The 26,357-nt window shown below is 53.3% G+C and overlaps 3 protein-coding genes across 13 annotated transcripts in view; 1 reads left to right on the top strand and 2 right to left on the bottom strand.

The window, feature by feature from the left end:
• The window catches only part of LOC111946821 (visinin-like protein 1), an 8,024-nt gene extending 6,114 nt beyond the window's left edge, over nt 1-1,910 (top strand). Inside the window, exon 4 of the mRNA XM_023951458.1 lies at nt 467-1,910. Coding sequence (XP_023807226.1) covers nt 467-664 — 198 coding nt within the window. The 3' untranslated portion in view covers nt 665-1,910. The remainder of the gene's footprint in view (nt 1-466) is intronic.
• Nucleotides 1,911-2,432: 522 nt separating this feature from the next.
• On the bottom strand, nt 2,433-26,186 carry LOC111946820 (structural maintenance of chromosomes protein 6-like). Of its 3 annotated transcripts, none has more exons than XM_023951446.1 (27): nt 26,071-26,186; nt 20,135-20,283; nt 19,953-20,064; nt 19,425-19,530; nt 19,219-19,355; nt 15,003-15,064; nt 14,838-14,918; nt 14,666-14,767; nt 13,936-14,055; nt 13,765-13,860; nt 13,558-13,704; nt 13,395-13,483; nt 13,163-13,333; nt 12,847-13,091; nt 10,814-11,015; nt 10,626-10,740; nt 9,523-9,683; nt 9,314-9,449; nt 9,169-9,243; nt 8,918-9,088; nt 8,717-8,854; nt 8,500-8,645; nt 8,305-8,430; nt 8,113-8,218; nt 6,995-7,147; nt 6,818-6,915; nt 2,433-2,648 (listed from the first exon to the last, which is right to left on the bottom strand). In XM_023951446.1, the coding sequence occupies exons 2-27, from the start codon at nt 20,267-20,269 to the stop codon at nt 2,540-2,542; spliced, it is 3,339 nt and encodes a 1,112-aa protein (XP_023807214.1). In that variant the 5' UTR covers nt 20,270-20,283; nt 26,071-26,186; the 3' UTR covers nt 2,433-2,539. The 3 variants fall into 3 exon arrangements, with proteins under 3 accessions (XP_023807214.1, XP_023807213.1, XP_023807215.1); XM_023951445.1 differs by having other exon boundaries at nt 25,606-26,132; XM_023951447.1 differs by having other exon boundaries at nt 12,913-13,091; nt 25,606-26,132.
• LOC110014009 lies at nt 22,541-25,599 on the bottom strand. Of its 9 annotated transcripts, none has more exons than XM_023951448.1 (3): nt 24,840-25,599; nt 22,788-23,280; nt 22,541-22,710 (listed from the first exon to the last, which is right to left on the bottom strand). In XM_023951448.1, exons 1-3 carry the CDS (start codon nt 25,562-25,564, stop codon nt 22,558-22,560), a joined length of 1,371 nt encoding a protein of 456 aa, XP_023807216.1. In that variant the 5' UTR covers nt 25,565-25,599; the 3' UTR covers nt 22,541-22,557. The 9 variants fall into 9 exon arrangements, with proteins under 9 accessions (XP_023807216.1, XP_023807220.1, XP_023807219.1 ...); XM_023951452.1 differs by having other exon boundaries at nt 22,541-22,768; nt 22,904-23,280; XM_023951451.1 differs by having other exon boundaries at nt 24,898-25,599.
• Nucleotides 26,187-26,357: the final 171 nt, after the last annotated feature.

Raw genomic sequence — 26,357 nt, 5'->3', positions numbered from 1 at the left:
CAAACGTAGTGAAGCACAGGAACAGCAAAAGGGTTCACATCAGAGAACAGCATGAGAAACACGAGGTTCCAGCTCTGAGGTGCAGAGCACTGTGAGGGGAACACTCCCTGGGAACCCAAAGCTTTACCTTTGCTTCCAACTCAACATTTCTGAGGAAAATGTCTCCATCCCAGCAAAACAGATTCGTGGAGTAGAACAGTCTTCTGCTAGTTTGATGGCAAATCTGGTGAAGTCCTTCTGAGACGCCAACCCTCTGCTCCTTAGATCTGATCTTAGAGGACTCAGACCCAAATGTTCCCGCCTGAATGTCCTCAGAAGCCTCCAGAACGTGCCGCTCCACAGGAAGTGGTTTTCCTCTGACAGGTGGAGCCTGCAGGCTTCCAGGGTCTTGGTGGTCTCAGCTGCTCTGCTCAGTCTTGTCTTAATGTGGTTGGTCTGTCTGTTTGTCCCTGCTCCTCGCCTGCAGGCCATCTACAAGATGGTGGGCACGGTGATCATGATGAAGATGAACGAGGACGGCCTGACACCACAGCAGCGGGTGGACAAGATCTTCACCAAGATGGATAAAAACAATGACGACCAGATCTCATTGGAGGAGTTCAAGGAGGCGGCGAAGAGCGACCCGTCCATCGTGCTGCTGCTGCAGTGCGACATGCAGAAGTGAGGCGGCCGTCCGGACAGCCGCACACGTTCTATGTCTCATTAGGTTCTCTGCCATCTCCACAGGAAAAACCAAACACTGCTCGGACTCTTTTTCAATGGACTCGCTTCTTGTGGTCGTATGCATGAGGATGTCAAACGCAGATGTATCTGAAAATAGAAACCCATAGATTTCTATCTGGAAACACGCCGTGTGATGTGTGCACAGTGACCCCCACATGTTGACCTTAGCTTGTAAATCGGTGGAGCACGGCGTTACGTTCCTGCGGTATCTAGGCCCCCGGTGCTCCCTGCTGCTGTATGCTTTAGTAAATATCAAGAACCGCTACAACCGGTGGAGCTCTGGGAGAACGTCCACATGTTGGAACCCAGAGAGCAGGTTCTTTGCATGCATATATTACGTGTCAGAAAATATAATCTTTTGCATCTTTAGGTGGCAAAAAGAGAGACCCCCCCCCTCCTGCATGGGCTGTACAGATCGTGACCCTCGTTCGTCAACCCCCCCCCCCCCCCCCCCCCCCCCCCCCGGAAGCATGCGTCCCCCCATCCGTGTTTCTGTGCGACGCTTGAGCGTCTGAAGGGTGCGGCTTTCACGTTGCCCGGTTTTGTTCGGTGACTTCTGGGACGAGCATGGCGGCAGGCGCGGGACTTCCCGCCCTTTTGGTCTTGCAGACGTCTCCAGGCGCCGCGCCCCACGATTGGCTTCCGCTAGAACCGCTTCTTTGGTTTGCAAAAACCTCGATTAGCCTCGACCCAACCAACCCCTCCAAACATATCAAGGTGTTTCCAAAACCAGAGAGCGCCAAGCATCCAGGCCAGTCTGGGCATCGTACCGAGGAACCCCAACACGGCTCCTCTGCCAGAGCAGCCAAAGGAACGGAAATCCTCCCTCATGTTTACCGGGAACCTCTGCATTCCTTTGTGTCAAACCCTTTTCTACGTTTTTACGACAGGCTCTGGGGGTTTGGGCCGTCCTGCTTGCAGGCCTCAGAGGTGGGGGCAGAGAGCAGTCCGGACTCCCGCTGGTTTGGCTATGCAAGCGTGGACCGAGTTTGCGTGTGGAAGTCGCAGAAGCTCTCTGTTCTGTCTGCATCGTCTGAAACGTCCGTTTGGTCTCGTGTTTCTCCTCCTTTGGTCAAATATTTGTATCCAACATGAACATCACTAAGTGACTGTATGATTTTCTACATGTGGCATGTCTTGCAACCCAAAAATGATTCTGTAGTAATTAAAAAAAATTCAACCATCAACGGGCGTTTTTAGGTGAAGTTCATGAAATGTTTGAGGGGGGCGGAGCTTTGGGAACCCTATGACACGACCGTCACGTCCAGCTGAGCTCCACCCATATCCATGACTGGCAGATTGACCAATGAGACGATCAATAGACGACTGAACTTCTGAGTCCAAGTCCAGATCTGGAGACGTTCGCCGCCCTGAAGGACGGAACAAACCAAAGCCTCCAATCAGCTCGTAGACTGGATCAAGTTGACCAATCAGCATCAGCTTCATGTCCGTCTCTGTGATTGGCTGCTTTTGTGGCACATTTGTAACGCCAGAGAGAGTTTCTGAAAACAGTGAGTGTAGCGTCTGGAATACCGGCTCCACAGTGACGCCTCGTTTTTATGTTAGGGTCAATCAAACCTACCTGCCTCAATCCAAATGGTTCCTTCCAAGACTCATTCTAAAAGTTCAGGTCCAGTTCATGCAATGCAGACAGAGCGATCTGATTGGATCGCAGGACTATAAACAGAGATAAATCAGAATCCAGCAGATCAAACACAAATCATGTTTTTAATCTTTTTGAAAAAGTAACAGAGATTCAGACGTGCCGTATTTCCCAGAAACCTGTGCAGACCAAACGGTGAAAGTGAATTTCTGATCATCGTCTTGGCGTCTGCAGCCGGAGCTGCTCGTCTTCGGCGCCAGTTTTGTCTCTTTCTGGGTCCCACAGGTGGTGGATCCTGATGAGGGGGCTCCTGGGGAGGTTGCTGGAGGAAGAAGAGACCGACGTTAGAGAGGGCGGAGCAAAGCCTTTGATGTCACAAGAGGTATCTGCAATCATCCAGGCGGGTCGGACCGCCACGGCGGGTCGGAACGCCACGGCGGGTCAAAACGCCACGGCGGGTTGGACCGCCACGGCGGGTCAAAACGCCACGGCGAGTCGGAACGCCCCGGCGAGTCGGAACGCCCCGGCGGGTCAAAACGCCACGGCGGGTCGGTCCGCCACGGCGGGTCGGAACGCCACGGCGGGTCGGAACGCCACGGCGGGTCGGACCGCCACGGCGGGTCGGAACGCCACGGCGGGTCGGACCGCCATGGCGGGTCAAAACGCCACGGCGGGTCAAAACGCCACGGCGGGTCGGAACGCCACGGCGGGTCAAAACGCCACGGCGGGTCAAAACGCCAAGGCGGGTCAAAACGCCACGGCGGGTCGGAACGCCACGGCGGGTCGGAACGCCACGGCGGGTCGGATTGCCACGGCGGGTCAAAACGCCACGGCGGGTCAAAACGCCACGGCGGGTCAAAACACCACGGCGGGTCGGAACGTCACGGCGGGTCAAAACGCCACGGCGGGTCAAAACGCCACGGCGGGTCAGAACGCCACGGCGGGTCAAAACACCACGGCGGGTCGGACCGCCACGGCGGGTCGGTACGCCACGGCGGGTCAAAACGCCACGGCGGGTCAAAACGCCACGGCGGGTCGGAACGGCACGGCGGGTCAAAACGCCACGGCGGGTCAAAACGCCACGGCGGGTCGGACCGCCACGGCGGGTCGGAACGGCACGGCGGGTCGGACCGCCACGGCGGGTCGGAACGGCACGGCGGGTCGGACCGCCACGGCGGGTCGGACCGCCACGGCGGGTCAAAACGCCACGGCGGGTCAAAACGCCACGGCGGGTCGGAACGTCACGGCGGGTCAAAACGCCACGGCGGGTCAAAACGCCACGGCGGGTCAGAACGCCACGGCGGGTCAAAACACCACGGCGGGTCGGACCGCCACGGCGGGTCGGTACGCCACGGCGGGTCAAAACGCCACGGCGGGTCAAAACGCCACGGCGTGTCGGAACGCCACGGCGGGTCGGAACGGCACGGCGGGTCAAAACGCCACGGCGGGTCAAAACGCCACGGCGGGTCGGACCGCCACGGCGGGTCGGAACGGCACGGCGGGTCGGACCGCCACGGCGGGGTCGGAACGGCACGGCGGGTCGGACCGCCACGGCGGGTCGGACCGCCACGGCGGGTCAAAACGCCACGGCGGGTCAAAACGCCACGGCGGGTCAAAACGCCACGGCGGGTCGGATTGCCACGGCGGGTCAAAACGCCACGGCGGGTCAAAACGCCACGGCGGGTCAAAACGCCACGGCGGGTCAAAACGCCACGGCGGGTCGGATTGCCACGGCGGGTCAAAACGCCACGGCGGGTCAAAACGCCACGGCGGGTCAAAACGCCACGGCGGGTCAAAACGCCACGGTGGGTCAAAACGCCACGGCGGGTCGGATTGCCGCGGCGGGTCAAAACGCCACGGCGGGTCAAAACGCCACGGCGGGTCAAAACGCCACGGCGGGTCAAAACGCCACGGCGGGTCAAAACGCCACGGCGGGTCGGATTGCCACGGCGGGTCAAAACGCCACGGCGGGTCAAAACGCCACGGCGGGTCGGAACGCCACGGCGGGTCAAAACGCCACGGCGGGTCAAAACGCCACGGCGGGTCGGAACGCCACGGCGGGTCGGATTGCCACGGCGGGTCAAAACGCCACGGCGGGTCAAAACGCCACGGCGGGTCAAAACACCACGGCGGGTCGGAACGTCACGGCGGGTCAAAACGCCACGGCGGGTCAAAACGCCACGGCGGGTCAGAACGCCACGGCGGGTCAAAACACCACAGCGGGTCGGACCGCCACGGCGGGTCGGTACGCCACGGCGGGTCAAAACGCCACGGCGGGTCAAAACGCCACGGCGTGTCGGAACGCCACGGCGGGTCGGAACGGCACGGCGGGTCAAAACGCCACGGCGGGTCAAAACGCCACGGCGGGTCAAAACGCCACGGCGGGTCGGAACGCCACGGCGGGTCGGACCGCCACGGCGGGTCGGAACGGCACGGCGGGTCGGACCGCCACGGCGGGTCAGAACGCCACGGCGGGTCAAAACGCCACGGCGGGTCAAAACGCCACGGCGGGTCGGATTGCCACGGCGGGTCAAAACGCCACGGCGGGTCAAAACGCCACGGCGGGTCAAAACGCCACGGCGGGTCAAAACGCCACGGCGGGTCAAAACGCCACGGCGGGTCGGATTGCCGCGGCGGGTCAAAACGCCACGGCGGGTCAAAACGCCACGGCGGGTTGGACCGCCACGGCGGGTCGGATTGCCGCGGCGGGTCAAAACGCCACGGCGGGTCAAAACGCCACGGCGGGTCAAAACGCCACGGCGGGTCAAAACGCCACGGCGGGTCGGATTGCCACGGCGGGTCAAAACGCCACGGCGGGTCAAAACGCCACGGCGGGTCAAAACGCCACGGCGTGTCGGAACGCCACGGCGGGTCGGAACGGCACGGCGGGTCGGATTGCTGCGGCGGGTCAAAACGCCACGGCGGGTCAAAACGCCACGGCGGGTCAAAACGCCACGGCGGGTCAAAACGCCACGGCGGGTCAAAACGCCACGGCGGGTCAAAACGCCACGGCGTGTCGGAACGCCACGGCGGGTCGGAACGGCACGGCGGGTCAAAACGCCACGGCGGGTCAAAACGCCACGGCGGGTCAAAACGCCACGGCGGGTCGGAACGCCACGGCGGGTCGGACCGCCACGGCGGGTCGGAACGGCACGGCGGGTCGGACCGCCACGGCGGGTCAGAACGCCACGGCGGGTCAAAACGCCACGGCGGGTCAAAACGCCACGGCGGGTCGGATTGCCACGGCGGGTCAAAACGCCACGGCGGGTCAAAACGCCACGGCGGGTCAAAACGCCACGGCGGGTCAAAACGCCACGGCGGGTCAAAACGCCACGGCGGGTCGGATTGCCGCGGCGGGTCAAAACGCCACGGCGGGTCAAAACGCCACGGCGGGTTGGACCGCCACGGCGGGTCGGATTGCCGCGGCGGGTCAAAACGCCACGGCGGGTCAAAACGCCACGGCGGGTCAAAACGCCACGGCGGGTCAAAACGCCACGGCGGGTCGGATTGCCACGGCGGGTCAAAACGCCACGGCGGGTCAAAACGCCACGGCGGGTCAAAACGCCACGGCGTGTCGGAACGCCACGGCGGGTCGGAACGGCACGGCGGGTCGGATTGCCGCGGCGGGTCAAAACGCCACGGCGGGTCAAAACGCCACGGCGGGTCAAAACGCCACGGCGGGTCAAAACGCCACGGCGGGTCAAAACGCCACGGCGGGTCGGATTGCCACGGCGGGTCAAAACGCCACGGCGGGTCAAAACGCCACGGCGGGTCAGAACGCCACGGCGTGTCGGAACGCCACGGCGGGTCGGAACGGCACGGCGGGTCAAAACGCCACGGCGGGTCAAAACACCACGGCGGGTCGGAACGTCACGGCGGGTCAAAACGCCACGGCGGGTCAAAACGCCACGGCGGGTCAGAACGCCACGGCGGGTCAAAACACCACAGCGGGTCGGACCGCCACGGCGGGTCGGTACGCCACGGCGGGTCAAAACGCCACGGCGGGTCAAAACGCCACGGCGTGTCGGAACGCCACGGCGGGTCGGAACGGCACGGCGGGTCAAAACGCCACGGCGGGTCAAAACGCCACGGCGGGTTGGACCGCCACGGCGGGTCGGAACGGCACGGCGGGTCGGACCGCCACGGCGGGTCGGAACGGCACGGCGGGTCGGACCGCCACGGCGGGTCAGAACGCCACGGCGGGTCAAAACGCCACGGCGGGTCAAAACGCCACGGCGGGTCAAAACGCCACGGCGGGTCGGATTGCCACGGCGGGTCGGATTGCCACGGCGGGTCAAAACGCCACGGCGGGTCAAAACGCCACGGCGGGTCAAAACGCCACGGCGGGTCAAAACGCCACGGCGGGTCGGATTGCCACGGCGGGTCAAAACGCCACGGCGGGTCAAAACGCCACGGCGGGTCAGAACGCCACGGCGGGTCAAAACGCCACGGCGGGTCAAAACGCCACGGACTTATCAGGCCAAGGACCACCTGGTGTTCAGAGGAGTGATGAAGATGAACTGCCGAAGGTGCTGCCGCTCCGACAGCTCCAGGAGCAGATCCAGACAGATCCTCCGGTTGTGCATGTCCTGCAGAGACAGATACGTGCACGTGGGTCCAACGTGCACCTTTTACGAGGACCTTGGCGGGTCTTTGCGGCGTGCTCACCATGTAGACGTCAAACTCGTCGAGGCATCTGAAGGGCGACTCTGTGATTTCCCACAGAGACAGCATGAAGCAGACGGTGGAGAAGGAGCGCTCGCCGCCGGACAGCAACCTCAAGTCGCTCACGCCGTCCCTGTCCCGGCCGGGGGTCCTGACCTTCAGGGGCCAAGAGCAGGTTATGAGACAGACGGACAACATGCCGTCCCGGAGAGACGCCTGCGTAGACGCCGTCCTGCAGAGACGCCATCCTGCAGAGACGCCATCCTGCAGAGACGCCGTCCTGCAGAGACGCCGTCCTGCAGAGACGCCGTCCTGCAGAGACGGGGTCCTGCGGAGACGGGGTCCTGCAGAGACGCCGTCCTGCAGAGACGGGGTCCTGCAGAGACGCCATCCTGCAGAGACGCCGTCCTGCAGAGACGCCGTCCTGCAGAGACGCCATCCTGCAGAGACGGGGTCCTGCAGAGACGGGGTCCTGCAGAGACGGGGTCCTGCAGAGACGCCATCCTGCAGAGACGCCGTCCTGCAGAGACGGGGTCCTGCAGAGACGCCATCCTGCAGAGACGCCGTCCTGCAGAGACGGGGTCCTGCAGAGACGGGGTCCTGCAGAGACGCCATCCTGCAGAGACGGGGTCCTGCAGAGACGGGGTCCTGCAGAGACGCCATCCTGCAGAGACGCCGTCCTGCAGAGACGGGGTCCTGCAGAGACGCCATCCTGCAGAGACGCCGTCCTGCAGAGACGGGGTCCTGCAGAGACGGGGTCCTGCAGAGACGCCATCCTGCAGAGACGCCGTCCTGCAGAGACGGGGTCCTGCAGAGACGCCATCCTGCAGAGACGCCGTCCTGCAGAGACGGGGTCCTGCAGAGACGCCGTCCTGCAGAGACGCCGTCCTGCAGAGACGTCTTGGTGTGTTTTTCTGGACAAATTCTGTCCATAAAGACTCTGAACAGAGCCGGTGAAATTGGGTGGTCCTGCCAGAGTCCAACCGGACAGGAACAGCTCCGACTTCCTTACGGCTACGCTCCTGCTCCGGCCACTCGGAGACCGGACAGGTGAAGACGTCAAACCAATGAGGATGGACTCGACTCGTCCAAACCTGACGCTCCTCCGGCTGGTGACGTACCGAGATGGAAAGCGTCTCGTTGTTGTGGTCGAAGCTCATGGAGCCGCAGCACTTCATCTTGATCAGGAAGTTGTTGAAGTAGAGCTTACATCGCACCGACAGGGACCTGGGGGGGGGGGGGGGGGGGGGGGGGGGGGGGGGGGTGAGTGGCGTTCACTGACGTTAGTTGTGCTGTGAGTGGAGACACGCTACCTCCGCATGATTTTGTATCTGTTCTGCCGGTCGGACATGATGGCGGTGAGTCGGTCGATGAAGCGCCGCAGATCTCGCACTTGGCTGCTTTTGTCTCTGAAGAGAGCGAGCGACTCGGCGTATTTCCTGATGGCGAGAACGCCCGTGAGAACCGAGCAGATGGCGGTTCAGAGCAAAGCGGCGAGGACGGCCCACCTGACCAGCTGCTCGGGGTCGCCGTGGCTGCTCTCGTACACCTTGATTTTCTTCTTCAGGCAGGTGATTTCCGAGTCGACGCTCTTGGCGCTGCAGGTCCCGCTCTGCCGCTCCGGGCTGATCGCCGTGGCTTTCTGCACGTATTCCTGCGGTCACATGACTGCAGCGTCAACACGGCGGCCGGAGCTGCCACCTCAACACTGGCAGGCGTGCTTACCTGCAGCTCCTCCTCCCTGTTGCAGACCTCCGTCTTCATGGCGTGGACGTTGTCCTCGTGGGCCTTCAGCTTGTTCTCCAGAACTGCGTGGACGCGCTCAAACTTGGCGCACTCCGCCTCTAACCGCAGCTGCTCCTCCTTCCCAAACACGCAGAATGAGACGATCCACACCAACCTGCGCCGCCGCCAAGGCGCCGTTACCTTCAGCGGCTCCATGTCCTCCAACATCTGATCCGCTGTGTCTCTGACAGATGAGAACTCAGACTCCGCCCCCTCTGCCACCATCTGAAGCTGCTCCAGCTTGGCCTTGGCCTCCTCCACCGCTCTCCTCTCTGCTGCGATCCTCTGCCGGCTCTCCTGGACCGCCTCCTCCTGCACAGCGCCACATTGGACCATGAGGAGCTGGTTTTTTGGAGGTGGGGGTTGGGCAGAAAACAAAATGAGAGGGTCACCAGCAAGCGGATGTCGTCCACCTCCTCGTCCGTCTCCAGCTCAGTGATCGCCACTTTCACCCGATTTACGGACAACTGCAACGAGACCAGAGCTAAGCACCGCCCCCCGGGCCCAGGCGGGGGGCGGTGCTGGCCGTGAACTGACCGCAGTCTTCTTCAAGGTCATGATGGTGCTGTTCACGCCGCTCTCCATGCTGTCGATGTCCTTGGTCACCGAGCTCAGCTGCAGCTGGAACCGGCACAGGTGAGCTTTCTGGTTCTCCAGCTCCGCCTCCAACAGGCTGAAACGCAGAACCCATCAGACCGAACCGCCGGCGCCGCGGAGCAGCTCGTCCTCCAACGCGGCCGCGTTACCTGATCTCCATCTCGATGTCCCGGCTGAGGTATTTGGGGAAGCTGCAGTCGGAGGTGTAATAGCGGTTCAGGAACACCTGGTCTCCTTCGGCAGTGAAGGCTTCGCGGCAGTTTCTGGGCGGGGCTTCCTGCTGCATGACCCTCCTGGCCTTGTCCTTGTCCTGGGAGCAGAAGACAGCCTTCAGCTCAGACTCACCGTCCTGCAGCAGAACGATCTTCTGATCTCAGCGCTCAAACATGAGCAGACGTCTCCTCAGGCTGTGGACACGTGTGAAGTCAGGACAGCGGAGGCTCCGCCCCTCGCGGGTTCACAGGAAGCTTTTGTCTCCACGGTCACTGAAAACATTCACGTCATCTGAGAGTCTGTTGACATCATCTGAAGTGTTGCGATGATCTGAACTGAACTGGATTCTGCTTTTTAAAGACCCGCTCCCGTAAAAATGCTGGTTTGGGGCTTTTACCGTTTTCTTTTAGCTTTTTTCCAATAAATGAAGGACATTTATAGGAATTTAAGATTAAAACTGCCTTTTTCCGCTCCGCCCCCTTTGTGAACCATGAACGTCTGTGTTTTCCTGGTCTGAGCTGGAATCTGGATCAGAACTGATCTGATGTTGCTGCTGTTTTTGTGACCCCGCTAATGTTAGCTTGGGGCTGTAAGCTAGTGGGAGAATGTGTAAATGAAGGATTAATGGGAAACGAGGGCAGACTTACTCTGCAACAACAGCCCCGCCCACAACTCAGAGGTGACTTTTTAATGAACTTCTGCTGCTCTGCAGAAACTAAGTCCTGTGAAATGACAGGTTTTTAGATTCTGGCTAAAATTATCGTGAGAAGACTGGGAACGTTTTGAAAACAGATGAGAAGATGATGGGAGCAGGACTTCAAACCGATTTCAGAGAAGTCTGATGTTTTTAGAGAACTAGAGTTCCGGTAAAGAATTCTCCTGAGCGAGCTGCTGAGGCGTCTTTGGCCACTAGATGTCATACATGAACAACAAAACTCCCAAAGTCCTAACACAAACCTGTTCCTGATATGATGTGTAACCATGACAACAGCATTAGAAAACAGGAAGACTGTGGTGGAGAGCAAAGGCCTCAACTGACTTTGATTATGAGGATGGACTCGATCCCTCGCATGTCGATCAGGCAGTTGAGGATGACCGGACTGCTGGCTGTGACCACGTCCAGCACGGACCGGAACTCCGGATGACACACCTTCCTACCAAACATCCCAAAACGTTCTCCTCAAGGTGCCATCCAGAAAAAAACAGGGAGGGAAAAGTGCAACCGACCGTCCGTGAACGTTGTACAGCCTGTCGGTGAAGGGGCTGACGATGATCTGAGGCCTGTTGCCTTTTGGGTAAAAGCGCGTCATCAGTTCCTGGAGGACGGCCTCGTCTTTGTAGTTATCACAGCAGAAGGCCTTCATGAAGCTGCGCAGGCAACATTCCACCGCCACGGCGAGGGACGGGTCCTTCAAGCTGATGCAGGAGCCTGCAGCGCAGACGCACAGGTGGTTCACGCAGACGCACACGTGGTTAATGCAGACGCACACGTGGTTAACGCAGACGCACAAGGGGGTCATGCAGAAGCACACTTGGTTAACACAGACGCACACGTGGTTCACGCAGACGCACACGGGGTTCAGGCAGACGCACGAGGGGTTCACGCAGACGCACACAGGGTTCAGGCAGACGCACACGGGGTTCAGGCACACGGGGTTAACGCAGACGCACACGTGGTTCACGCAGACGCACACGGGGTTCAGGCAGACGCACAAGGAGGTTCACGCAGACGCACAAGGGGTTAACGCAGACGCACACGTGGTTAACGCAGACGCACAAGGGGTTCAGGCAGAGGCACAAGGAGGTGCAGGCAGACGCACACGGGGTTCAGGCAGACGCACAAGGAGGTTCACGCAGACGCACATGGGGTTAACGCAGACGCACACGTGGTTAACGCAGACGCACAAGGGGTTCACGCAGACGCACACGTGGTTCACGCAGACGCACAAGGGGTTCAGGCAGACGCACACGGGGTTCACGCAGACGCACACGTGGTTCACGCAGACGCACAAGGGGTTCAGGCAGACGCACACGGGGTTCACGCAGACGCACAAGGGGTTCAGGCAGACGCACACGGGGTTCACGCAGACGCACAAGGGGTTCAGGCAGACGCACACGGGGTTCACGCAGACGCACACCGGGTTCACACAGACGCACACGTGGTTAACGCAGACGCACACGGGGTTCAGGCAGACGCACAAGGGGTTAACGCAGACGCACACGTGGTTCACGCAGACGCACACGGGGTTCAGGCAGACGCACACGGGGTTCACGCAGACGCACACGGGGTTCACGCAGACGCACACGTGGTTAACGCAGACGCACACGGGGTTCAGGCAGACGCACAAGGGGTTAACGCAGACGCACACGTGGTTCACGCAGACGCACACGGGGTTCAGGCAGACGCACACGGGGTTCACGCAGACGCACAACGGGTTCACACAGACGCACACGTGGTTCACGCAGACGCACATGGGGTTCACGCAGACGCACACGTGGTTAACGCAGACGCACAAGGGGGTCATGCAGAAGCAGACTTGGTTAACGCAGACGCACAAGGAGGTTCACGCAGACGCACAAGGGGTTAACGCAGACGCACACGTGGTTCAGGCAGACGCACACGGGGTTCAGGCAGACGCACACGGGGTTCAGGCAGACGCACACCGGGTTTACACAGACGCACACGGGGTTCACACAGACGCACACGGGGTTCACGCAGACGCACAAGGGGTTCACGCAGACGCACAAGGGGTTCACGCAGACGCACAAGGGGTTCACGCAGACGCACACGTGGTTAACGCAGACGCACAAGGGGTTCACGCAGACGCACACGTGGTTCACGCAGGCGCACAAGGGGTTAACGCAGACGCACACGTGGTTCACGCAGACGCACACGGGGTTCAGGCAGACGCACACGGGGTTCAGGCAGACGCACACGGGGTTCAGGCAGACGCACACCGGGTTTACACAGACGCACACGGGGTTCACGCAGACGCACAAGGGGTTCACGCAGACGCACAAGGGGTTTACGCAGACGCACACGTGGTTAACGCAGACGCACAAGGGGTTCACGCAGACGCACACGTGGTTCACGCAGGCGCACAAGTGGTTCACGCAGACGCACAAAGGGTTCACGCAGACGCACACATGGTTCACGCAGGCGCACAAGTGGTCCACGCAGACGCACAAAGGGTTCACGCAGACGCATAAATGTTTCAACAAATGTTGGTGTTTGTGTGAAACGTTTCACACAAACACACCTATGTCTATCACTAAACAGTTCTGACAGAGGCGGCGGGTCAAGGACCAGAACCCGTGTGCAGTACCGATGGGTCCGATGGGTTTCTTGAGGAAGCGTCCTGCAGCGCTGGCGGCGGCCACCGAGCTCAGCAAGTCTGGAATGTGATCTCCAAACCGCTTCAGCTTGTTGGAGCGACTGGCGAGGAGCTGGTTCCTCCTCTTCAACTTGGACTCGAACAGAACCTGGACGCTCCTCTGTTCCGCTCTGCAGGAGAACCGACAGGAAATCAGCAGAACTTCCGGACGGGAGCCGGTTCTGGAGGGCAGAACTTGAACCTGAGGGTGTCTCGCTCCTCTTTCCCCTTGAGGAGCGCCTGCTGCTTCTTCTTCATCTCCTCGTTCAACAGCAGACACCGGGCCTCCAGATGTTCCAGCTGCTCCTGCAGGTCCCGGAGGTTCTTCTGGTGCTGCTGCATTGGGCTTTCTCCTCCAGAGGTCCGACTGTGGCTGAAGACACAGACGGCTGACTCCTGGACGTCCTCCGCAGGCTCAATCATCACTCTCCTACCTGGTTGTTCCTTTTCCTATTTTCTCCTGCAGGAGGTTCTGCTCCTGCTCCGACTGTCGGAGTCTGTTCAGTAGTCGGAAATAAGCAAGCTATGGAAAAAAAAAAACGGGGAAGCGTTGGAATCACATCTTCTCCCTGGTTCAGAGAAACCTGCAGGGAGCACCTCCTGCTCCTTGTGAGCTCTGCTGCTCAGCCTGGCCTGCTCCTTCAGCCTCAGGCTGTCCTTCCTCAGAGCCTCCTGCTCCTCTCTCTGATGCTCAGCTCTGCTCCTGACGTCCTGCAGCTCCTTCTCTGCATGCAGCAGTTTGCTCTGTCAAAATGGAGAAGAACATTCAGCTCAGAGGAGGAAGCTTCAGGACTCCAGGAGCACCTGACAGAGCCGCAGGTTGTCCCGAGGTCTGTGGTTGTTCTCCTCCTTCTCAGCTTCCTCCTTCAGCCGCTGAATGGTCTGCTCCTGCTCTCGGACCTACGACCAGTTCAACATCCCATCACACTGAAGTCCATTTGAACCCAGGCTTCATCTTCATCGTTTGAGTCTTACCAAACACCAGGCCATTTTCTTGTTCAGCTTTTCCAGCTCCTCCTTCATCTGACTGAAGGACGACAGGTTTTCATAGCGCTCCTTCTTCTGCAGGAGTTCCAGCTTCAAGTCCTTCAGACTCTGAACAGAAAACCAGACGTTTTCTAAACGAAAAGATCGGCAGCTGCCTCTAGAAAGCTTCATCACAGACAGGTTTCTGGTTTCGGATTAAACGAGAAGATTCCTTCAGAAGAAAAAGATCTGAGGATGGAGGAGGAGAAAAAGATCAGAAGGAAAGGTGAGGATATGCAAAGACATAAAAGCACAGGTTGTGGAGAAAAAGGAGGCGGAGTCTTGATCTGTTTATGTCATCAACCATTTCCTGCTGTGATTACATTTAAGGTTAGCTTCATCTAAGAGAATCTTTTCTATTCGTTCTTTTTCGGTTTTTAGGTTCCAATAAAGATCAAAGTAGAAAAGGCAGTTGTGCTGTTTCTATTGCGTAGTGTGAGCCATGTCGGCCACCGTAGGAACATAATAAATATAAATAAAGTTGTTACAGTTTCAGAATAAAATAACTATCTATCTAAGATGAATTCGCTGCTCTTCACCGTTTGGTCCTCAGACCATCAGCCCTCACTGCAGGTTAGTGACAAACTGAAGTCCTCCTTTCATTATTGTGCGTGTTTTCGGTTAGGAGGTCCCTCAGAACCCGGTCTCCATGGTAACAGATTGGGGCCTAGCAGCATACCTCTTCCTGCCTCGCGATCTGCTGCCGCGTGACAGTCTCCGTGTGCTTGATGTGGATGTAATCCCTCTTCATCTGCTCCAGCAGAGTGGCTTTCATGAAGAACTGAGGGTGGAAACAGGAACAGGTGAGGAGACGTTCTGAGGAAGGTGGGAGGAGCTTAGGCCGACCGCACCTTATATTTGTCAGCTTCATTCTTGGAGTGCAGGAACTGTTTGCTCATTTCCTGGCTGAGGATGGAGACGGGGTTGTCCAGCTGGAACACAGACGTTACAGCACTCGGATGCAGAGAGGAGCGGACCTGCTGGACCTCCTTCAGGAGGAAAAACGGAACAAGTACCTGGATGTTGAAGTGGTCCAAGATGGACACCAGTTCCTCCTTCTTGTTGGAAACAAGCTGCCCTGAAGGACGGAGAGAGTGAGGAAGAATGAAACTGAAGATGAAGGAGAGACCAGGAACGTCTGAGGCTTCAGTCCGACACCAGAAGAACCAGAGGCGAACCGGGTTTCAGAACTGTGGATCATCGCTTGGATCCGATTCCCAAATCCAGATCATGGAATCCCATTCCCACTACTCCATATAATGTCTGGATGGCTGCCATGTGTTTGTCTTTTTACTGGATGACTTCTTTAATCACCTGCATTTAGACCAGGAGATCAGATCAACTCATCCTGAAAATGTAATACGATTATGATTTATAATGTATCATAATTTTATTAACTTCATTTTCATTGTATTTTCTTAGTAAAATTGTTGCTGAAAAAAAATCTGTTTTTCATAAACTAAACTCTCTGACTGAAGTCTGATTTTTCCTTTTTCTGAAAAACACTTCATTGTTTTACTTTGAAGATGTATTTACTCCCAGCAAAAACAGCAATTCAGTTTGTTTACAGTGTTTATTTCAGATCAATCATTTTCCTGCATTTAGAGCAGTCATCACATTGTCTTGAGTGTTTTTTACTCTACTGTTCAATATTTATAATGATCACAAATCAGCAATCTTTATAAATATAGAATCATAAACATTTGTGTTCAGATCAGGGACATCAGAGTATCCGGATACTTGTTACAATCCCGCCTGACATGTGTTCATGGTTATTTTATTTTGGTTTTTGGTGCTGTTACGGTTCTGTTACAGTGTCAAAGAGCCATTGTGTAGTTGCTAATGTGTCGTTATAGTGATGCTCTGGAGTTGGAATGCTGTTGCTATGGTGACGCTTCAGAACTGATATACTGTTGCTATGGTGATGCTCTGGAGCTGACATACTGTTGCTATGGTGATGCTTCAGAGCGGATTTACTGTTGCTATGGTGATGCCTTCAGAGCTGACATACTGTTGCTATGGTGATGCTTCAGAGCTGACATACCGTTGCTATGGTGATGCTTAAGAGCTGACATACTGTTGCTATGGTGATGCTTCAGAGCTGACATACTGTTGCTATGGTGATGCCTAAGAGCTGACATAATGTTGCTATGGTGATGCGTCAGAGCTGACATACCGTTGCTATGGTGATGCCTAAGAGCTGACATTATGTTGCTATGGTGATGCTTCAGAGCTGACATACTGTTGCTATGGTGATGCTTCAGAGCTGACATACTGTTGCTATGGTGATGCTTCAGAGCTGACATACCATTGCTATGGTGATGCTTAAGAGCTGACATACTGTTGCTATGGTGATGCCTAAGAGCTGACATAATGTTGCTATGGTGATGCTTCAGAGCTGACATACTGTTGCTATGGTGATGCCTAAGAGCTGACATAATGTTGCTATGGTGATGCGTCAGAGCTGACATACCGTTGCTATGGTGACGCTTCAGAACTGATATACTGTTGCTATGGTGATGCTCTGGAGCTGACATTCTGTTGCTATGGCAATGCTCTGGAGCTGACATACTGTTGCGATGGTGATGCTTCAGAGTGGATATACTGTTGCTATGGTGATGCCTTCAGAGCTGACATACTGTTGCGATGGTGATGCTTCAGAGTGAATATACTGTTGCTATGGTGATGCCTTCAGCGCTGACATACTGTTGCTATGGTGATGCTTCAGAACTGATATACTGTTGCTATGGTGATGCTCTGGAGCTGACATTCTGTTGCTATGGCGATGCTCTGGAGCTGACATACTGTTGCGATGGTGATGCTTCAGAGTGGATATACTGTTGCTATGGTGATGCCTTCAGAGCTGACATACTGTTGCTATGGTGATGCTTCAGAGCTGACATACTGTTGCTATGGTGATGTCTTCAGAGCTGACATACTGTTGCGATGGTGATGCTTCAGAGTGAATATACTGTTGCTATGGTGATGCCTTCAGCGCTGACATACTGTTGCTATGGTGATGCTTCAGAACTGATATACTGTTGCTATGGTGATGCTCTGGAGCTGACATTCTGTTGCTATGGCGATGCTCTGGAGCTGACATACTGTTGCGATGGTGATGCTTCAGAGTGGATATACTGTTGCTATGGTGATGCCTAAGAGCTGACATTATGTTGCTATGGTGATGCTTCAGAGCTGACATCCTGTTGCTGTGGTGATGTCTAAGAGCTGACATACTGTTGCTATGGTGATGCCTAAGAGCTGACATAATGTTGCTATGGTGATGCTTCAGAGCTGACATACTGTTGCTATGGTGATGCGTCAGAGCTGACATACTGTTGCTATGGTGATGCGTCACAGCTGACATACTGTTGCTATGGTGATGCATCAGAGCTGACATACTGTTGCTATGGTGATGCCTAAGAGCTGACATACTGTTGCTATGGTGATGCCTAAGAGCTGACATTATGTTGCTATGGTGATGCTTCAGAGCTGACATACTGTTGCTAAGGTGATGCCTAAGAGCTGACTTAATGCTGCTATGGTGATGCTCTGGAGCTGACATACTGTTGCTATGGTGATGCTTCAAAGTGGATATACTGTTGTTATGGTGATGCTTCAGAGCTGACATACTGTTGCTATGGTGATGCTTCAAAGTGGATATACTGTTGTTATGGTGATGCTTCAGAGCTGACATACTGTTGATATGGGGATGCTCTGAAGTTGGTATACTTATGTTATGGTGATGTTCTGGAGTTGGTGTACTGTTGCTATTGTGATGGTCTGGAGTTGGTGTACTGTTGCTATGGTGATGCTTCAGAGCTGACTGCTGCTATGGTGATGCTTCAGAACTGACATACTGTTGCTATGGTGATGCCTTCAGAGCTGACATACTTTTGCTAAGGTGATGCCTTCAGAGCTGACATACTGTTGCTATGGTGATGCCTTCAGAGCTGACATACTGTTGCTATGGGGATGCCTTCAGAGCTGACATATTGTTGCTATGGGGATGCTCTGGAGTTGGTCTACTGTTGCAATGGTGATGCTTCAGAACTGACTGCTGCTATGGTGATGCGTCAGAGCTGACATACTGTTGCTATGGTGATGCGTCAGAGCTGACATACTGTTGCTATGGTGATGCATCAGAGCTGACATACTGTTGCTATGGTGATGCCTAAGAGCTGACATACTGTTGCTATGGTGATGCCTAAGAGCTGACATTATGTTGCTATGGTGATGCTTCAGAGCTGACATACTGTTGCTAAGGTGATGCCTAAGAGCTGACTTAATGCTGCTATGGTGATGCTCTGGAGCTGACATACTGTTGCTATGGTGATGCTTCAAAGTGGATATACTGTTGTTATGGTGATGCTTCAGAGCTGACATACTGTTGCTATGGTGATGCTTCAAAGTGGATATACTGTTGTTATGGTGATGCTTCAGAGCTGACATACTGTTGATATGGGGATGCTCTGAAGTTGGTATACTTATGTTATGGTGATGTTCTGGAGTTGGTGTACTGTTGCTATTGTGATGGTCTGGAGTTGGTGTACTGTTGCTATGGTGATGCTTCAGAGCTGACTGCTGCTATGGTGATGCTTCAGAACTGACATATTGTTGCTATGGGGATGCTCTGGAGTTGGTCTACTGTTGCAATGGTGATGCTTCAGAACTGACTGCTGCTATGGTGATGCTTCAGAGCTGACATACTGTTGCTATGGTGATGCCTTCAGAGCTGACATACTGTTGCTAAGGTGATGCCTTCAGAGCTGACATACTGTTGCTAAGGTGATGCCTTCAGAGCTGACATACTGTTGCTAAGGTGATGCCTTCAGAGCTGACATACTGTTGCTATGGTGATGCTTCAGAGCTGACATACTGTTGCTATGGTGATGCCTTCAGAGCTGACATACTGTTGCTAAGGTGATGCCTTCAGAGCTGACATACTGTTGCTATGGTGATGCTTCAGAGCTGACATACTGTTGCTAAGGTGATGCCTTCAGAGCTGACATACTGTTGCTATGGTGATGCCTTCAGAGCTGACATACTGTTGCTAAGGTGATGCCTTCAGAGCTGACATACTGTTGCTAAGGTGATGCCTTCAGAGCTGACATACTGTTGCTATGGTGATGCCTAAGAGCTGACATAATGTTGCTATGGTGATGCTTCAGAGCTGACATACTGTTGCTATGGTTATGCTTCAGAGCTACAAACAGCTTTGTGGAGAGTCACCTGATCCGTTCTTCAGCTTGCAGGTTCGGGAGCCGTCACTGAAGACGCGATGTTCCACTGTGATGCAATCGCCGTAAACATCCTTCCTGTAGGCGTCAGCTCCTTTGTTCCTCAGCTTCACCGTTATATCAGCGGTACTGAAAGTCGCACACAGTCATGGTCAGCATGTTCTGCAGGGGGTTACTCAGCTCTTCATCTTTACTCACTTTTCACCCATCTTTACAAAATCCTTCAGGGACACTCCTCTGTTTGTCACGGTGGCTTTTCCACCGAGACCCACGATCAGAGCGGTCAGGATGGCGCTTTTTCCACCTGAGAGTGAAAGCAGGCAAAAAGGCTGATCCAACCCATCCACCACAACACAGAGGGACTCGTCTTCTCACAAACCAAAGGAACATTCTTGGCAAACAGTTTACACCTGCTAAGTGGAAAGGCATGCAGAGACAGAAGCTAGCTGATGTTCCCACTACAGATGATCTTTTCTGTGATAAATACAGAAACTCCTTCCTCTGAGGACATCTCCCTCCTCTAACAAGGGAAGGAGCTTCCTCTACAAGCTTCTGTCAGGTTCTGGACGTGATGCTGGAGTTCTGGGTGGGAAGCTGAAGCTACAACGTGGTGGGATGCAGTGGGACATAAACCATCCTGTTTCTGTCCATTTGTTCTGGAACAAACTGTTCCCAGCTTCTCTGACATGACGGTTCACATTTTGAAGGGAGAAATCCAAGTCTTACTTCCATTGTTTCCAACAATAAAGTTTACGTTGGGCCCAAACTGGAACGGACCCAGAGAGCGGTGGCACATGAAGTTCTTCAGAGTGATGCTTTCGATCAGGCCGATGTCCCCCTGCAGACACGTAAAAAGACCGGAGGTGAGGACAGAAGACCTTCAGGAGGTTTGGGAGACGCCAACTCACCGAGGACTGACTGACGGGGGCCGGCAGTGCCCTGGCTGTTGCAGAACGTGGTGCATTCTGGGTGATCGCAGCAGTCAGTCTGGACTTCTTCAGAGCCGCTCCGTCACTGCTGCCTGCAGCTTTCCTCTTACTCATTCTGATGGAAGTGACTGAAGAGAAAGAAACCGGGTCAGAGACAGCAGTCCGACTGAAGAACGCTGCACCGCCTGCATGAGGAGCCCTGAGGACCAGAGACAGAACCATGAAGAACCAGACACCTGAGACAGAACCATGAAGAACCAGACACCTGAGACAGAACCACGAAGAACCAGACACCTGAGACAGAACCACGAAGAACCAGACACCTGAGACAGAACCATGAAGAACCAGACATCTGAGACAGAACCATGAAGAACCAGACACCTGAGACAGAACCATGAAGAACCAGACACCTGAGACAGAACCACGAAGAACCAGACACCTGAGACAGAACCACGAAGAACCAGACACCTGAGACAGAACCATGAAGAACCAGACACCTGAGACAGAACCATGAAGAACCAGACACCTGAGACAGAACCACGAAGAACCAGACACCTGAGACAGAACCACGAAGAACCAGACACCTGAGACAGAACCACGAAGAACCAGACACCTGAGACAGAACCACGAAGAACCAGACACCTGAGACAGAACCACGAAGAACCAGACACCTGAGACAGAACCACGAAGAACCAGACACCTGAGACAGAACCACGAAGAACCAGACACCTGAGACAGAACCACGAAGAACCAGACACCTGAGACAGAACCACGAAGAACCAGACACCTGAGACAGAACCACGAAGAACCAGACACCTGAGACAGAACCACGAAGAACCAGACACCTGAGACAGAACCACGAAGAACCAGACACCTGAGACAGAACCATGAAGAACCAGACATCTGAGACAGAACCATGAAGAACCAGACACCTGAGACAGAACCATGAAGAACCAGACACCTGAGACAGAACTAAGCCTGCACAATATACCGCAAATTTATCGTTATCGCGACATCAAGCTGTGCAATATGCATACCGCAAAAGACGGCGAAAATCGCAATAAATGGTTACCTTGACCCTTGTGCTATCCTAGGCACTTTAACATTGGGAGTTGGGTCATCTAGACCAGTGTTTTTCAACCTTTTGAGCCGCGGCACACTTTAACCTTAAAAAAAATCCCGCGGCACACCAGCATCCAAAAATTAAAAAAAAAAACAAGGAGAAACTCATAGTCTGTATTGATCTACAGCCCCTCCACAATCTCACATGCATTTTTGAGAAAATTGTTGCAGAAAAAGCTGGAAACTGCAGCTGTTTTTTTTCTAAAAGATGCAATAAAAGTTAAGTTAGAGTATCTAAAAACAGTTTGATGTGTGTTCGTTGGTTTGAAGACGTTTAACAACAGATCTCCTTGTGCGCTGTCCCTCTCACAACCCAATGCCTCATGGGAGATGTAGTGCATAAAACGGCCGGAGATCGCGTCTCTGAGCTTCATTGTTTTGTTCACTTGTTCCACGGTCTGATACCAGATTCTGTGGAAAGCTACACCGCTAAAGACGAGCTTTAGCTGGTATTTTTGTTAGAACTGAGCGACTTTATGAGCTAAATCGGGACAAGGAAGTGAAGACTTTAACCACTTCTGATTGGTCAGACTGATGACATGTGATTAAGCCCCCCTACAATGATTGGTGGAGACAGTTAAAAGCGACAGGACTTTTCCAAAATACAGCCGGAGCTGCAGCTGAATCGCAGTATTGTACCGTTATTCTTATCAAAATGTCTTTAATAAAATAAATAAACGCAAAGAAAAAGTATTTTAAGATCTTTTATATTCTTAAATCCTCTGTTTTATCAGGGCCTGTTTGGATGAACAGAGAGCTGAAATCCTGGAGATGGGAAATGTTTTTAGATCAGTTAATGAGGGCAATTTCCCACGGCACACTTGACCATCTCCCACGGCACACTAGTGTGCCGCGGCACACTGGTTGAAAAACACTGTTCTAGACCCACTAGACAGTGCTCTGAACCTTTTTTCTTCAATGATTTGTGATCTTCACTGGTGTCCATGGATTACATGAAATCTTTCCACCTTAATCCACCTTTGTCATGGTAGGGGGAACACGTCACTGTAAGGGGGGGGGGGGGGGGGGGGGGGGGGGGTTAAATGTGTTAAAACAAACTCATGGCAGCTTGAAATATTGAATAAATGAAATAAATCCCTTTATGCATTTAACCAATCGAAAGGACCCGTTTACGTTTTTGATCAATCAAATGAGCCCTTTTATGTTTGATGTTTGCCTCCTATGTCGACAAGGGTCATTTGGAGTATAACTTTTATACTGTTGCAGTGAAATGGAAATGATGTTTTTGGTTGGTTTGATATTTGTTTGTATACCGCAAATTATATCGTTATCGCAATATTAATCACCAATATCGCATATCGCGAGTTTTCCTCATATCGTGCAGCCCTAGACAGAACCACGAAGAACCAGACAACTGAGACAGAACCACGAAGAACCAGACAACTGAGACAGAACCATGAAGAACCAGACACCTGAGACAGAACCATGAAGAACCAGACAACTGAGACAGAACCATGAAGAACCAGACACCTGAGACAGAACCAGACACCTGAGACAGAACCACGAAGAACCAGACACCTGAGACAGAACCACGAAGAACCAGACAGCTGATACAGAACCACGAAGAACCAGACATCTGATACAGAACCATGAAGAAACAGACACCTGAGACAGAACCATGAAGAACCAGACAACTGAGACAGAACCAGGAAGAATCAGACACCTGAGACAGAACCATGAAGAAGCAGACAACTGAGACAGAACCATGAAGAACCAGACACCTGAGACAGAACCATGAAGAACCAGACATCTGATACAGAACCATGAAGAACCAGACAACTGAGACAGAACCATGAAGAACCAGACACCTGAGACAGAACCATGAAGAACCAGACACCTGAGACAGAACCACGAAGAACCAGACACCTGAGACAGAACCACGAAGAACCAGACACCTGAGACAGAACCATGAAGAACCAGACATCTGAGACAGAACCATGAAGAACCAGACACCTGAGACAGAACCATGAAGAACCAGACACCTGAGACAGAACTAAGCCTGCACAATATACCGCAAATTTATCGTTATCGCGACATCAAGCTGTGCAATATGCATACCGCAAAAGACGGCGAAAATCGCAATAAATGGTTACCTTGACCCTTGTGCTATCCTAGGCACTTTAACATTGGGAGTTGGGTCATCTAGACCAGTGTTTTTCAACCTTTTGAGCCGCGGCACACTTTAACCTTAAAAAAAATCCCGCGGCACACCAGCATCCAAAAATTAAAAAAAAAAAACAAGGAGAAACTCAGTCTGTATTGATCTACAGCCCCTCCACAATCTCACATGCATTTTTGAGAAAATTGTTGCAGAAAAAGCTGGAAACTGCAGCTGTTTTTTTTCTAAAAGATGCAATAAAAGTTAAGTTAGAGTATCTAAAAACAGTTTGATGTGTGTTCGTTGGTTTGAAGACGTTTAACAACAGATCTCCTTGTGCGCTGTCCCTCTCACAACCCAATGCCTCATGGGAGATGTAGTGCATAAAACGGCCGGAGATCGCGTCTCTGAGCTTCATTGTTTTGTTCACTTGTTCCACGGTCTGATACCAGATTCTGTGGAAAGCTACACCGCTAAAGACGAGCTTTAGCTGGTATTTTTGTTAGAACTGAGCGACTTTATGAGCTAAATCGGGACAAGGAAGTGAAGACTTTAACCACTTCTGATTGGTCAGACTGATGACATGTGATTAAGCCCCCCTACAATGATTGGTGGAGACAGTTAAAAGCGACAGGACTTTTCCAAAATACAGCCGGAGCTGCAGCTGAATCGCAGTATTGTACCGTTATTCTTATCAAAATGTCTTTAATAAAATAAATAAACGCAAAGAAAAAGTATTTTAAGATCTTTTATATTCTTAAATCCTCTGTTTTATCAGGGCCTGTTTGGATGAACAGAGAGCTGAAATCCTGGAGATGGGAAATGTTTTTAGATCAGTTAATGAGGGCAATTTCCCACGGCACACTTGACCATCTCCCACGGCACACTAGTGTGCCGCGGCACACTGGTTGAAAAACACTGTTCTAGACCCACTAGACAGTGCTCTGAACCTTTTTTCTTCAATGATTTGTGATCTTCACTGGTGTCCATGGATTACATGAAATCTTTCCACCTTAATCCACCTTTGTCATGGTAGGGGGAACACGTCACTGTAAGGGGGGGGGGGGGGGGGGGGGGGTTAAATGTGTTAAAACAAACTCATGGCAGCTTGAAATATTGAATAAATGAAATAAATCCCTTTATGCATTTAACCAATCGAAAGGACCCGTTTACGTTTTTGATCAATCAAATGAGCTCTTTTATGTTTGATGTTTGCCTCCTATGTCGACAAGGGTCATTTGGAGTATAACTTTTATACTGTTGCAGTGAAATGGAAATGATGTTTTTGGTTGGTTTGATATTTGTTTGTATACCGCAAATTATATCGTTATCGCAATATTAATCACCAATATCGCATATCGCGAGTTTTCCTCATATCGTGCAGCCCTAGACAGAACCACGAAGAACCAGACAACTGAGACCGAACCATGAAGAACCAGACACCTGAGACAGAACCATGAAGAACCAGACAACTGAGACAGAACCATGAAGAACCAGACACCTGAGACAGAACCATGAAGAACCAGACACCTGAGACAGAACCACGAAGAACCAGACACCTGAGACAGAACCACGAAGAACCAGACAGCTGATACAGAACCACGAAGAACCAGACAGCTGAAGCAGAACCATGAAGAACCAGACATCTGATACAGAACCATGAAGAACCAGACAACTGATCCAGAACCATAAAGAACCAGACATCTGATACAGAACCATGAAGAACCAGACAACTGATCCAGAACCATGAAGAACCAGACAGCTGAGACAGACCCATGAAGAATCCGACATCTGAGACAGAACCATGAAGGACCATACAGCTGAAGCAGAACCATGAAGAACCAGACAACTGATCCAGAACCATGAAGAACCAGACAACTGATCCAGAACCATGAAGAACCAGACAGCTGAGTCAGAACCATGAAGAACCAGACATCTGATACAGAACAATGGAGAACCAGACATCTGAGACAGAACCATGAAGAACCACACATCTGAGACAGAACCATGAAGAACCAGACATCTGATACAGAACCATGAAGAATCAGACATCTGATACAGAACCATGAAGAACCAGACATCTGAGACAGAACCACGAAGAACCAGACATCTGAGACAGAACCATGAAGAACCAGACATCTGATACAGAACAATGGAGAACCAGACATCTGTGAGACAGAACCACGAAAACAGAACCATAAAAACAGACCGATTCCAGCTGGAGGGTCAGACGTGTTCTGCTGTGTTCTCAGGATTCGGATGTGAAAACATCAAAGTTTCCGGAAAGTTTCCGACGGTTGAGGAATCTGCAAACTCCCGCCTCCATCTATAAACGTGTCCTCGCGGCTCTGATGACCGCCTTGGTTCGCCGGTAACAAACCGCCGTTTGTGTGAACTGGGTCACGGCTGTACAGGAATCCGTGAGAACATGATTCTGCCGAACGCGGAGATTCGGATCAGCAACAACAAAGACGAGTAAACCCGAACTCTTAACGAGAGAGCACGAGCGCCGAAAGAGAGCAGCAGCACCAGCACGAACGTAAATAATACAGGCGAAGGCGTGCGCGTGCGCCGGAACCGAACTCCCTCAGAAGTTTAAAAGCAACAGGTGAAAAACCCTGAAACTTCAGCTTCCGGTCAGACTTCCGGATAACATCTCAGAAGCCCCGCCTACCATGGCACGCGCACCGGGGCAGCAGTCGTTAACACGAACAAGAGAAAACCGGACTACCGAGGACCTCAACGGGACTTCCGGGTCCGACCAACATATGTGGGCGAGACAGACTGACGTCACCTGCGCATGCTCAGTGCGAGTTGTGTGGAGGGAGCGCGCGTGAACAGCACTGTTTTCAGATGTTTGTTTCCGATTTTGCTTTTGACTGATTAGTTTTGTTTTTTTTACGTTTACAGGTGATTTATGTTAAATCGGAACAAACACTTTACCTGTAGATTACCTGATAC

This window comes from Oryzias latipes, chromosome 22, assembly GCF_002234675.1.
Source record: "Oryzias latipes chromosome 22, ASM223467v1".
Taxonomy (NCBI): domain Eukaryota; kingdom Metazoa; phylum Chordata; class Actinopteri; order Beloniformes; family Adrianichthyidae; genus Oryzias; species Oryzias latipes.
This window is presented reverse-complemented; position numbering and strand designations above follow the sequence as displayed.

Bases quoted from the DNA above. Each gene is read 5' to 3' on its own strand.
- LOC111946820 (XM_023951446.1), bottom strand. From the start codon at position 20,269: ATGAGTAAGAGGAAAGCTGCAGGCAGCAGTGACGGAGCGGCTCTGAAG. The intron at 19,531-19,952 runs GTAAGACTTGGA...TTTCACTCTCAG, and splicing joins TATTGTTGGAAACAATGGAA to GTGGAAAAAGCGCCATCCTG. The intron at 13,334-13,394 runs GTAGGAGAGTGA...CTGTGTCTTCAG, and splicing joins ATAGGAAAAGGAACAACCAG to CCACAGTCGGACCTCTGGAG.
- LOC110014009 (XM_023951448.1), bottom strand. From the start codon at position 25,564: ATGTCTGGTTCTCCATTGTTCTGTATCAGATGTCTGGTTCTTCATGGT. The intron at 23,281-24,839 runs GTGTCTGGTTCT...GTTCTGTCTCAG, and splicing joins TCTTCATGGTTCTGTCTCAG to GTGTCTGGTTCTTCATGGTT. The intron at 22,711-22,787 runs GTGTCTGGTTCT...GTTCTGTCTCAG, and splicing joins TCTTCGTGGTTCTGTCTCAG to GTGTCTGGTTCTTCATGGTT.